Source organism: Ranitomeya variabilis, chromosome 8 (genome assembly GCF_051348905.1).
Source record: "Ranitomeya variabilis isolate aRanVar5 chromosome 8, aRanVar5.hap1, whole genome shotgun sequence".
In the NCBI taxonomy this organism is placed as follows: domain Eukaryota; kingdom Metazoa; phylum Chordata; class Amphibia; order Anura; family Dendrobatidae; genus Ranitomeya; species Ranitomeya variabilis.
In genome coordinates this window covers 105,639,485-105,652,839 of record NC_135239.1, presented here as the reverse complement: position 1 = coordinate 105,652,839, position 13,355 = coordinate 105,639,485, and the positions used below count along the sequence as shown (strand labels likewise).

The window sequence follows — 13,355 nt, the reverse complement described above, 5'->3', positions numbered from 1 at the left end:
CACCATCCCCACTGTCAAATATGGTGGCAGCATCATGATAGAGAGATTTTCTTTATCTGGGATAGGGAAGCTGGTCAAAGTTGATGTGAAGATGGATGGAGCGGCAGGACAGCCAACCACCCTAAACATACTGCAAGAGCTACAGTCGAATGGTTTAGATCACGGATGGGCAATTAATTTTCGCACATGAGAGACAGTGACTGTGGCAGAGGGTTGAACCAATAGGCTGAAATTAATTCTTCTCAATATTAATATTAACACATTAATTATAATTATTTTATATTCATATTTTTTGTAATCACTTAATATTGAGCATACAGTAATTAAAGTATAATTACATCCCCTATACATCGTATGAAAAACATAGGTGAAAATTTGCATAATAAAGCATCTAAAAAATGCTGCAAAAATGCAACATATGAACATAGCCTAAAACTGCACAAACGCTTGCTACTTTGTGTTGGTACATGACATTAAATCCCAATAAAATAGATATAAGTTTGTGGATGTAGACAGTGTGTGGATATACTGTAGCTGACTACAGTATAGAAGTGATATATGGGAAGATGATCTATTGGCTACTGCACATGATGTCTTTTGTAAACATGCATAAAATTATGCAAAGTAAATATTTTAAAACAAATTAAACTAAAGGTTGAACTTGATGGACATAAGGTTTTTTGTCAGTTTATGTAACTAAATTAGATGCATACAAAAAAGTAAAATGCAGATGTTTAGAGGAGTACTATATTTTTAAAATGAGAGATACACTACCGTTCAAAAGTTTAGGGTCACCCAGACAAATTTGTGTTTTCCATGAAAACTCATACTTTTATTAATCAAATGAGTTGCCAAATGAATTGAAAATCTAGTCCAAACATTGATAAGGTTAAAAAAAAAGATTTTTATTTGAAATAATAATTTTCTCCTCCAAACTTTGCTTTCGTCAAAGAATGCTCCCTTTGCAGCAATTACATTCTAGCAGTTAATTTGTTGGGGTAATCTGGAGAAATTTCACCCCATGCTTCCAGAAGACCCTCCCACAAGTTGGTTAGGCTTGATGGGCACTTTTTGGGTACCATACGGTCAAGCTGCTCCCACAACAGCTCAATGGGGTTGAGATCTGGTGACTGCGCTGGTCACAACATTACAGATAGAATACCAGCTCCCTGCCTCTTCCCTAAATAGTTCTTGCATAATTTGGAGGTGTGCTTTGGGTCATTGTCTTGTTGTTGGATGAAATTGGCTCCAATCAAGCGCTGTCCACAGGGTATGGCATGGCTTTGCAAAATGGAGTGATAGCCTTCCTTATTCAATATCCCTTTTACCTTGTACAAATCTCCCACTTTACCAGCACCAAAGAAACCCCCGACCATCACATTACCTCCACCATGCTTGACAGATGGGGTCAGACACTCTTCAAGCATCTTTTCAGTTGTTCTGCGTCTCACAAATGTTCTTCTGTGTGATCCGAACATCTCAAACTTGGATTCTTCTGTCCATAACACTTTTTTCCAATCTTCCTATGTCCAATGTCTGTGTTCTTTTGCCCATATTAATCTTTTCCTTTTATTAGCCAGTCTCAGATATGGCTTTTTCTTTGCCACTCTGCCCTGAAGGCCAGCATTCCAGAATCACCTCGTCACTGTAGACGTTGACACTAGCGTTTTGCGTGTACTATGTAATGAAGCTGCCAGTTGAGGACCAGTGAGGAGTCGATTTCTCAAACTACAGACTCTAATGTACTTGTCTTGTTGCTCAGTTGTGCAGCGGGGCCTCCCACTTCTCTTTCTACTCTGGTTGGAGCCTGTTTGCGCTCTCCTCTGAAGGGAATAGTACACACCGTTGTGGAAAATCTTCAGTTTCTTGGCAATTTCTCGCATGGAATAGCCTTCATTTCTGCGAACAAGAATAGACTGCTGAGTTTCACATGAAAGTTATTTTTTTCTGGCCATTTTGAGAGTTTAATGGAACCAACAAATGTAATGCTCCAGATTCTCAACTAGCTCAAAGGAAGGTCAGGTTTATAGGTTCTCTAAACAGCCAAACTGTTTTCAGCTGTGCTAACATACTTGCACAAGGGTTTTCAAGGATATTCTAACCATCCATTAGCCTTCAAACACAGTTAGCAAACACAAAGTACTATACGAACACTGGAGTGATGGTTGTTGGAAATGGGCCTCTATACATCTATGAAGATATTGCATTACAAAGCAGACGTTTGCAGCTATAAGTCATTTACCACATTAACAATGTATAGAGTGTATTTCTGAATCATTTAATGTTAGCTTCATTGGAAAAAAAACTGTGCTTTTCTTTCAAAAATAAGGAAATTTCTAAGTGACCTAAAATTTTTGAACGGTAGTGTATACTAGTTAGAGGGATTGCCCAGGGAATATAAATTATTATTTAAAGGCTTCAAACTGCTCAGAACAAAGGAATGAAACTCACCATTAGTGATCCTTGTCACCAAAAACAGCCAGAAATACCAGCTCAGCCAATCACTTGGCACAACATTTGGCATTGTCTACAAAAAAAAAACTGCACTACACTATTCTGTGTGAACCTGGCCTTGTGATGTACAATCCTTCCATTTCAATTTCAAATATAATATGAATAAGGCTTCATTCAAACTTCAGTAATTTTTTACAGTGTTCTCAGAATTTGGCCAGGGTGCTAGTTTTCACCAACAGTTTAATCAGTATTCCTAAGATGAAAAAATAAAAACTAATGAAGGTTTCTCGAGCTTCTACTATCAAACAGGCCGTGAAAAATGTACAGCACACGGGTGTCCTCCAAGTGCTGACCGATTTTTTTTTCATGGACCCAGGGATTTGAATTGGCGAATTTCATCAAAGACTCAGATCAAAAATTGGTCTCTGTGATTTGTGGAGATGACTCAGTCTGTAAGAACACACGAAAATACAAACAGCTCCAAAGAATATTATAAGTATGAAAACCATGGCTAGAACTCGTATGAGAAAACTGGCGTCTGAGTTCTAAGCTTTATTCACATACAGCAGCCACCCTGCAGCTGAAAACTACAACAGTCCTGTGCAATTCCTGTCTTCCACTTACTCATTGCACAATTACTTTATATTGTAGAAAAACAGCTGTTTTGCCTGCAAAACCGTGGGACCATGACAATCTGACACACGGTCTTACAGGTGAAACAGCCGTTAGCATTTTAAAGAAAAACATAATTTGTTGCAATTGTGCAGCCAGGTCCTGATTCATGGTGCCCGTGGTGTGGTGACAGCTTCCCTGTAATAGGCATCTTGTGAATGATCATTGAAACGTTCTTATGACTTGCACTTAATTGTTTTTCCTTCCATTCACAGATGAGTATGCAAGAAAAGGAACTAATTAATGACAAAGAGGATGAAAACTGTCTACAAAAGTATCGCAAACAATGCATGCAAGATATGCACCAGAGGCTGAGTTTCGGCCCTAAATATGGGTACCTATATGAGCTGAAAAGTGGGGATGAATTTTTAGAAGCAATAGAGAAAGAGAAAAAAAGCACTACAGTAATAGTTCATATATTTTCTGATGAGATCAAAGCTTGTGAGGCCCTGAATAACTGTTTGACCTGCCTTGCACTAGAGTATCCAACAGTAAAGTTCTGTAAAATTAAGTCAGCTGACACAGGAGCCGGAGAACGGTTCGCTACAGAAATCCTCCCAACCATACTGGTCTACAAATCAGGAGATCTAATTAGTAATTTCATCAATGTGTCTGAAAACTTGAGTGAGGAATTCTTTGCTGGTGATGTGGAGGCATTTCTTAATGAATATGGGCTTTTGCCTGAGAAAGAAAGTCACGGCATGGCATGTGATGATGGGGAGGGCGGTATTGAATAGCCAAAACATATCCAAATTACATAGTAACAAACCTTACATTTAGGAGATGTTCCTGTGTCCAATGATTCAAAAAGGAAACATCATAGGAAATATTTGGAGTGTTGTGACGCATATTTATGGTTATGTTAACCAGTTTTCCTTAGTCCCGGTTTAATACCAAATAGTGTGATTAACTAAGGGAAAGCGAAGAGTTTTAGAAAATTAGTCTAGCACAACTAGCATGTGACATAGCCTTCTGTTATTGCAGTACAGAACAACTTTCATAGAACATTTCAGCAAATAAAGATTAGTGAAAATTTGGGATCCAAAATATTTTTTGTATCAATTTCTGAAGATTTTCATCTTGCAGTCATTCCATAAGAACCGTCATAGACAACTGCACAGTTGTGACAAGACATTGTGTTCTGTACTAAATGCTTATTCCGTATTCTCCTGGCCATCAGCAGCGTCAGGTGGGGTTCAGAGAGGACAGATGGAGCACTTGTCTGCACAGGGACACTTTGGGGCATTTGCTAGCTCACTTACTTAATTGGCCAAAGCTCAAAATCTCTTACTTTCTAAATCGATCTACAGCCACGCGAGGTGTACGTTGTACACGTTGTAGCACGTCTTAAATTAAAGACCCTTACCCACCCGGCACTGCAGATGGCTTACTGGGCATTAACAATCTGACAGTGTCCCTTCAAGCAAACAGCTTGAAAACCACGAGGAAAGTATATTGGAAAATTCTTTTACATTTCATTACTTATTTGCTAAAACAGTTGCACCCTTTTAAGTTGTCATATAGTTTTATCATTCGGTTCTGTGAAATATCCTTGGTCAGAATGTGATCTACTGTTGGTATATGCAAATTAGGAAAGGTAAAGCTATAAAAATAAGAATTAAAGGGAACCTGTCAGGTCCAATAACACTATTAGCCTACAGACATAGGTTTAACCTGCAGGTTAATAGCATTATGAAGGTGCTTGGCTGCAGTAATGAAAGTGTGGCACCCAGGGAAAAAAATAACTTTATTTTTCCCAAAAGTCATCGTGTCTCAGTCATGTAGGCATTCCCAAAGCTCACGAGACCGAGATCAGTGTCTGTAAGCACACCCCAGCACATCCTCCTATAGTTCCTAGAATCTTCTATTGACTACTAGATGAGAATCCTGAGCAAACCATGTCTCTGAAGCATGCCATCTGAGCACTGTGTAATGCTTCACTTGCGGTGCTGTGGTAAAGAAAGGAAAAGCTGCGGCACCTGCAGACCTAGAACGACTTGCGGGAAGTACATCATCAACAACACTTTCTTATAAAAAAAAAGCATTGTCCATAGCTATAACAGAAGGTAGAATGAAAAGGTTTCTCTCAACGTAGATTTTGAAGTGGTAACTTGCTTGACAGATGTTCAATGTAAAGTCCTTTTAACTGTGATAGTGCAGCAAATAGGAGTGAGGGATTTAGGACCCACAATGATCATAGATTGGAAATTTTAGCACATTAATAAATATGTACAAGACAGACCAAAAGTTTGGACACACCTTCTCATTTAAATTTTTTTCTGTATTTTCTTGACTATGAAAATTGTACATTCACACTGAAGGCATCAAAACTATGAATTAACACATGTGGAATTATATACTTAACTTCAGTTGTTTCACACTTTTTTGTTATGTCATATATTCTTAGTTCTTCAAAGTAGCCACCTTTTGCTTTGATGACTGCTTTGCACACTCTTGGCATTCTCTTAATGAGTTTCAAGAGGTAGTCATCGGGAATGGTCTACCAACAATCTTGAAGGAGTTCCCAGAGATGCTTAGCACTTGTTGGCCCTTTTGCCTTCACTCTGCGGTCCAGCTCACCCCAAACCATCTCGATTGGGTTCAGGTCTGGTGACTGTGGAGGCCAGGTTATCTGGCATAGCACCCCATCACTCTCCTTCTGGGTCAAATAGCCCTTACACAGCCTGGAGGTGTGTTTGGGGTCAGTGTCCTGTTGAAAAAGAAATGATGGGCCAACTAAACGCAACCCGGATGGAATAGCCTGCCACTGCAAGATGCTGTGGTAGCCATGCTGGTTCAGTATGCCTTCAATTTTGAATAAATCCCCAAGTGTCACCAGTAAAGCACCCCCACACCATCACACCTTCTCCTCCATGCTTCACGGTGGGAACCAGGCATGTAGAGTCCATCCGTTCACCTTTTTTGCATCGCACAAAGACACGGTGGTTGGAACCAAAGATCTTAAATTTGGACTCATCAGACCAAAGCACAGATTTCCACTGGTCTAATGTCCATTCCTTGTGTTCTTTAGCCCAAACAAGTCTCTTCTGCTTGTTGCCTGTCCTTAGCAGTGGTTTCCTAGCAGCTATTTTACCATGAAGGCCTGTTGCACAAAGTCTCCTTTTAACAGTTGTAGAGATGTGTCTGCTGCTAGAACTCTGTGTGGCATTGACCTGGTCTCTAATCTGAGCTATTGTTAACCTGCGATTTCTGAGGCTGGTGACGCGGATAAACTTACCCTCAGAAGCAGAGATGACTCTTGGTCTTCCTTTCCTGGGGAGGTCCTTATGTGAGCCAGTTTCTTTGTAGCGCTTGATGGTTTTTGCCACTGCACTTGGGGACACTTTAAAAGTTTGCCCAATTTTTCGGACTGACTGACTTTCATTTCTTAAAGTAATGATGGCTACTCGTTTTTCTTTACTTAGAATTTGTATTATTGCAAGAAAAAGCAGCTAACAGTCTATTTAGTAGGACTATCAGCTGTGAATCCACCAGACTTCTGCACAACATAACTGATGGTCCCAACCCCATTTATAAGGTAAGAAATCCCACTTATTAAACCTGACAGGGCACACCTGTGAATTGAAGACCATTCCTGGTGACTACCTCTTGAAGCTCATCAAGAGAATGCCAAGAGTGTGCAAAGCAGTCATCAAAGCAAAAGGTGGCTACTTTGAAGAACCTAGAATAAAAGACATAATTTCAGTTGTTTCACATGTTTTTGTTAAGTATATCATTCCACATGTGTTAATTCATAGTTTTGATGCCTTCAGTGTGAATGTACAATTTTCATAGTCATGAAAATACAGAAAAATCTTTAAATGAGAAGGTGTGTCCAAACTTTTGGTCTGTACTGTATTTGTGAACATTTCAACATTTGTTATGTAAAGGACTTTGTATTAAAGCGACTGGCAAGTCAGACACTCAAACATAATTCTTCAGGGGATGACCATTTTTTTTCTTCTCAGAGCTTACTAGTAGTTACTAGTTTTATTTTTTATTTAACGCTCAGCTCCCTTGCAGCAAGGCTATGGGGCTATGGCTAAAATATCGATACAGTGCCTACAAGGGATCTGAGGGAAACCTCCTATTTTATCAAGGCAACATGGAAAGCTTATTTGCATTACTGAATAGGCAGTACAATTATAAAAGTGCAGATTATGAAACCATCAGTAAGAAAAAGATAATCATTATGCATCTCACACAGCTATACTGAAGGTAACGAGCCTTAGACTGCGTTCACATCTGCATATAAAATCGGTGAGTGCAATGTCAGAAAAAAAAAATCGCATTTCACTCACAACAATGTTATTCAATTAGGTAGTGTTCATCTGCTAGTTTTTCCACACCTGGAACTGAGGTGAGTTAAAAATCTCAGCATGCTGCGTATGTCAGTGTAAACGGGCCGAGACTAATCAATGCAAGTCAATGGGTGCAAGAAAAAAATTGCACTTTTACGCACACATCTCATAGGAAATCCAAAATTTCATCAGCCGATTACAGTAAATTCACAGCAAGAACCATCAAAATAGGATATATGGAAAGATGTCAGTGAGACAATTAGTGCAGTACGTGTGTAGTTTACTTTACATGTATTTAGCTAATACATTTAAAAATATGGCGTGAGGTCCCCCTTATTTTAATAAAACAGCTGAGGGAAAGCAGGTAACTGAGAGCTAGTCTTAATAATCTGGGAAGGGGCAATAAACATGGAGCTTCTCAGACTATTAATATCAGCTCACAGCTCTCTGTGTAGTTATGAAAAGTGGGGACCCAAAAATTTCTTTACATAGGGTCTCCCTCATTTTTATTAACCAGTAAAGGCTAAGGAGACATGTATGGGCTGATATTCATAGGCTGGGAAGAGTCCATAGTTATTGGCCCCCTCCCAGACTAATAACAACAGCCCTCAGCCACCCAAAAAATGGCACAACCATTAGATGGTCCAATTCTGGTGCTTAACCTTGGCTCTTCGTGCTTGCTCCGGTGCGCTAGCAAGCATAGGAATGGTTTAGGAGTTGATGTCAGCTGTGTAATGTTCTCTGACATCAAGCCCAGGAGTTCGTAATGGAAAAGTGTCTAATTACTAACCCCATAGTCAAAAGAAACAAATACACACAGAAAAAGTCCTTTAATTGTAAAAACAAAAAAACACAAAAAAATCACTCCCCAACCCTTTTACCCATAAATTAACATTGAAAATGAAATAATCCAAAGGGGTCTGCCATAAATCCATCTCACAATGATCCCCAACTCTGTTTGATTAATTTTGGGGTTGATGTCAATGGATATGACATAGCTGACATCACCCCAAAACAAATACCCTGCTTGCCAATGCACCAAGGCAAGCGGGAAGAGCAGAGGCTAAGCGCCAGAAGTGGCGCATCTAATGGATGTGCCATTTTTGGAGTGGCTGAGGGCTAGTGGTATTAGTCTGGGAGGAGGCCAATATCTATGGCCCCTTCCCAGTTTATTAATATCAGCCTGCAGCTGTCTGCTTAGCCTTTGCTGGTTATTAAAAATAGGGGGGACCCCACAACACTTTTTTGGGGTCCCCTTTTTTTTAATAACCAGTAAACGCTAAGTAGACAGTTGTGAGCTGATATTAATAGCCTGGCAAGCTCTATGTTTATTGCCCCCTTCTCAGACTATTAAGACCGGCTCTCAGCTATCTACTTTCCCTTAGCTGGTTAATAAAAATAAAGGTGACCCGACCCAATTTTTTTCTTTTATTTGCTAAATACATGTACAGAAAACTACACATGCAAACAACTGATTATATATTTCACTTACATTACTTACTATCATCTATCTATATATAAGATTGTTTTATTAGTTTGAAAACTAGATTGAAATGACAGAGAATTATTGTGTGTAAAAGCGGATGTTAGAAACACATTGCATACAGATTGCATACGCCCATCATATGGATGCTAGGTGAGAAAAAAAATGCATGACGCTCTCCAACTTTTCTGGCTGAGGATCTCAGCTACTTTATATGCGCAGATGTGAGCATACCCTTAGTAGGAGGAAGCCAAGAGAGTCGCTTTAACACAATCTCTTTTTACAGTTCAGGTTGCCTGTATATTATAAGGTTCACAAATCTATAGTTTTTGAATAGTTCAATTAACATTGTTTTAAACATGTATTTGTTGGTGCAGTTAATTTATAATAAAGTTTTCCAGCTACCTTGATGAGTCAAAGTGAATCCTTATGCATCCAGTAGATTTCTGTGCTCTAAGGTTGTATGTCGGACACAAGTGGAGTTTCTCAAAATCCCTACTATGGAACAGGAGTCGCACTGAAGCATACAAAGGTACAGCTATAACAGTCTATAGGTAACATATTATGTCATACAACTTAAAGATTTGACCATATGCATGAAGCCTTAAGGCCCCCAATAAAAATACATGAATGATCGTCCAAAAGAGACCGCAATCTAAGTTGCATGGGCATGTTAATGCCAGGGCTACACAGAGACTTTGTATAGAGCTATAGAATAGTTTTAACTATCAAACTAACGCAGATTGAGTAGTAAGCAATCTTGTAAACTGTCACTTTAAAAAAAAAAAAAAAATCCAGGTAGTCCAGTTCTTAACCCCTTCCATTCCATGATGTGCCATTAAGTCAGAAAGGTCATCTAAATAGTTGACACAAAGAGGGCACCCCCATTGCCCTTCCTTTCTCCCACAATTGTGGGATACTGATGACTTACCGGTAATTTGGTTTTTAGGTAGCCTCCATTACAGTACCCCAGGAGGTTGACTTCATGCTTTAATTAGAGACAGGAAACACTAATTAAATAGCACCTCTAGTCTCCACCTCCACTCCTTAAGGTACCGTCACATTTAGCGACGCTGCAGCGATCTAGACAACGATGCCGATCGCTGCAGCGTCGCTGTTTCGTCGTTGTGTGGTCGCTGGAGAGCTGTCACACAGACAGCTCTCCAGCGACCAACGATGCCGAAGTCCCCGGGTAACCAGGGTAAACATCGGGTTGCTAAGCGCAGGGCTGCGCTTAGTAACCCGATGTTTACCCTGTTTACCAGTGTAAATGTAAAAACAAACAAACACTACATACTTACATTCCGGTGTCTGTCGGGTCCCCCGGCGTTCTGCTTTCCTGCACTGTAAGCGCCGGCCGTAAAGCAGAGCGGTGACGTCACCGCTATGCCCTGCTTTACGGCCAGCCGGCGCTGACACAGTGCAGGGAAGCGGATGCCGGGGGACCCGACAGACACTGGAATGTAAGTATATAGTGTTTGGTTTTTTTTACATTTACACTGGTAACCAGGGTAAATATCAGGTTACTAAGCGCGGCCCTGCGCTTAGTAACCCGATGTTTACCCTGGTTACCAGTGAAGACATCGCTGGATCGGTGTCACACACACCGATTCAGCGATGTCGGCGGGTGATCCAGCGACGAAATAAGGTGCTGGCCTTCTAGCTCCGACCAACGATGTCACAGCAGGATCCTGATCGCTGCTGCGTGTCAAACACAACGATATCGCTATCCAGGACGCTGCAACGTCACGGATTGCTATCGTTATCGTTGTTAAGTTGTTCAGTGTGAAGGTACCTTTAGTGTATTTGCAAATAACTAGACCAGCATGAATGTTCAAAGTGTTAACTTTACACCAAGGAAAACATAACATAGGGAGGAATTGTTTGTGCTGTTGTTTAGGGTTACTTGAAATTAATTTACTAGTGAGTCTAATTCTATTTAGACCTCTCTCTTTGTGTTTCCTGTCCTGACTTAGGTGATAGAGTCAACTGCCTCCCTTTGTGCTGTCATGGAGGGTGAGTTAAGAAATAAAAGTAAATAAAATAAATTACATGTTTGGTATCGCTATATCCACTACAACACAAACTACTGAATAAGCATGCCATTTATCTGGTCACATTAACAGCATAGTAAAAAAACAAACAAACAAGAAAATCAGAATTACTGTTTATTCATTGCATTCGTTCCTGAACTATGGTACCATTTTGTAATTAAAAGGACAGAGTGGTACTAGTTAAAACTATACCTAGTCCCGCAAAATACAAGCTCCTATAGGAAAAAATACATAATTTATATCACCGCATTACTAGTAACGTGACCTACAGCGAACATGCTATTCATCCTACTTGGGGAACACTACCACTCTCCCCCCAAAAAAAATCACAATGACAGAATTGCAAGATTTTGTAATAGAAAATTATCCAAATGTCATATATACTCTAAAATTGCACCAGTTTAATCTCCAAAAACTAAGGCCCCATGCAGTTCCATCAACATAAAAAAAAGTTATGGCTGCAGAACATGGTGATGCAAAATGATTTATCCAAGTGTTCTTATTTTGAAAGAAGAGGAAAACATAAATACTACTACGGTATATAAATGTGCTGTGCCATAATTTATACTGACCTGCAGAATGTCAATTATACCACACTCATAAAAGAAACCTTTATAGAGTCGAAAAATTCATGGGAACCTGTCAGCTACAAAAAAGCTTTTTACCTTAGAGGTAATCTGCAGGTAGATAGCACTTTAAACCTGTTTGAGTCACTTACTTGGACATGGTGCCCAAGAAAAAAATTACATTTTAGTCTACATTTAGCTGCTCTCGACTAGTCATTGGCGGTCCACAAGGCGGTAACCCCACTGACTACACAGTAAGAACGCTGTAATCACTCCCGTGTACTCTGACTGACAGCCTACTCTGCATAAGCGTGACTGTTACAGCTCAGTATACCGGCCCATACCTGGAACAGCAGGGAGAATATAACTGAATTTTCCCCTTGCCCCCGATTTCCCAGTTAGCTAGTCGGATGTATTTAAAATGCGAGTTACTTGCAGATTACCACTATGTCTGCAGGTAAACTGTTATTTTGTGTAGCTGACAGGTTCCCTTTAATTTCTACTTTTTACCACATTGTATATTTATTTGCTGAAAATACATTTTGGATCAAAATACTCACTACATCCCTTGATAAATCGCTTGAGGAGTGTAGATTCCATAATGTGGATAACCTTTTGCGGGTTTCAGATTTATATTTTTAAAATAATTTTGAAAACTATGCATCATTTCCTTTACGCTTCACAATTACTTGCTACTTCGTGTTGTATATTACATTAAATTTCTACAAAATGCATTTAAGTCTGTGGGTGTAACATGAAAAAATGTGCAAAAGTTCATGGGGTATGAACACTTTTTCGAGGCACTATTTTATTTTTCACCTTAGAATTTCAGCATTTGCTGGTCAATGCTTTGAAAGTTCCCAAATTAGGCCGCAAGCATTGTAATTATTTTTTTTTTTTACTACTGCACTCAGTTGGTACAAAAGATTGGGACCACAAGTACAATATTAAAAAAACAGCATAAAAAACTCCTATCCACTCAATGGCAGAACATATTGGCTTATCTAATGGAAATATTGCAATTTTCATTCAGCAAAAACCATGGTGCTTTAATTTCATGGCAAACACTATTCCATGTGCCTACAGCATCAAAGTTTGCACTCTAAAAGACAAATGGCACTCCTTCCCTTTTGAGCCCTGCTGTGTGACCAAGCAGTTGTGCACCACCACATTATGGATTACGGGCCTCTTTTTCGCTTATTACCTCTTGTAAAAATTTTCTTTTAAGAATATTATTTTTCATTTCTATGTCTCAAATTGATAAAAATCTGTGGCTGTGTAAGGGCTATTTGACCAAGAAGGAGAGTGATGGGGTGCTACGCCAGATGACTTGGCCTCTACAGTCACCAGACCTGAACCCAATCGAGATGGTTTGGGGTGAGCTGGACCGCAGAGTGAAGGCAAAAGGGCCAACAAGTGGTAAGCATTTCTGGGAACTCCATCAAGATTGTTGGAAGACCATTTCCGGTGACTACCTCTTGAAGCTCATCAAGAGAATGCCAAGAGTATGCAAAGCAGTCATCAAAGCAAAAGGTGGTAACTTTGAAGAACCTAGAATATAACACATAATTTCAGTTGTTTCACACTTTTTTGTTAAGTATATAATTCCACATGTGTTAATTCATAGTTTTGATGCCTTCAGTGTGAATTTACAATTTCATAGTCATGAAAATACAGAAAAATCTTTAAATGAAAAGGTGTGTCCAAACTTTTGGTCTGTACTGTATATATTTTGTGTTTTGAACACGTTTTTTGTCTTTCACACTGGGTGGTGTTTTTTAATTGAATTTTTAATAAAATCCAAATATTTTAAGGGATTATATGT

At 39.4% G+C, this 13,355-nt stretch overlaps 1 protein-coding gene across 1 annotated transcript in view; it reads left to right on the top strand.

Annotated features, from left to right (window-relative positions):
* The window catches only part of PDC (phosducin), a 221,598-nt gene extending 216,264 nt beyond the window's left edge, over window positions 1–5,334 (top strand). The window contains exon 4 of the mRNA XM_077277618.1: window positions 3,342–5,334. Within this exon, the coding sequence (XP_077133733.1) occupies window positions 3,342–3,863 (522 nt within the window). The 3' untranslated portion in view covers window positions 3,864–5,334. The remainder of the gene's footprint in view (window positions 1–3,341) is intronic.
* Window positions 5,335–13,355: the final 8,021 nt, after the last annotated feature.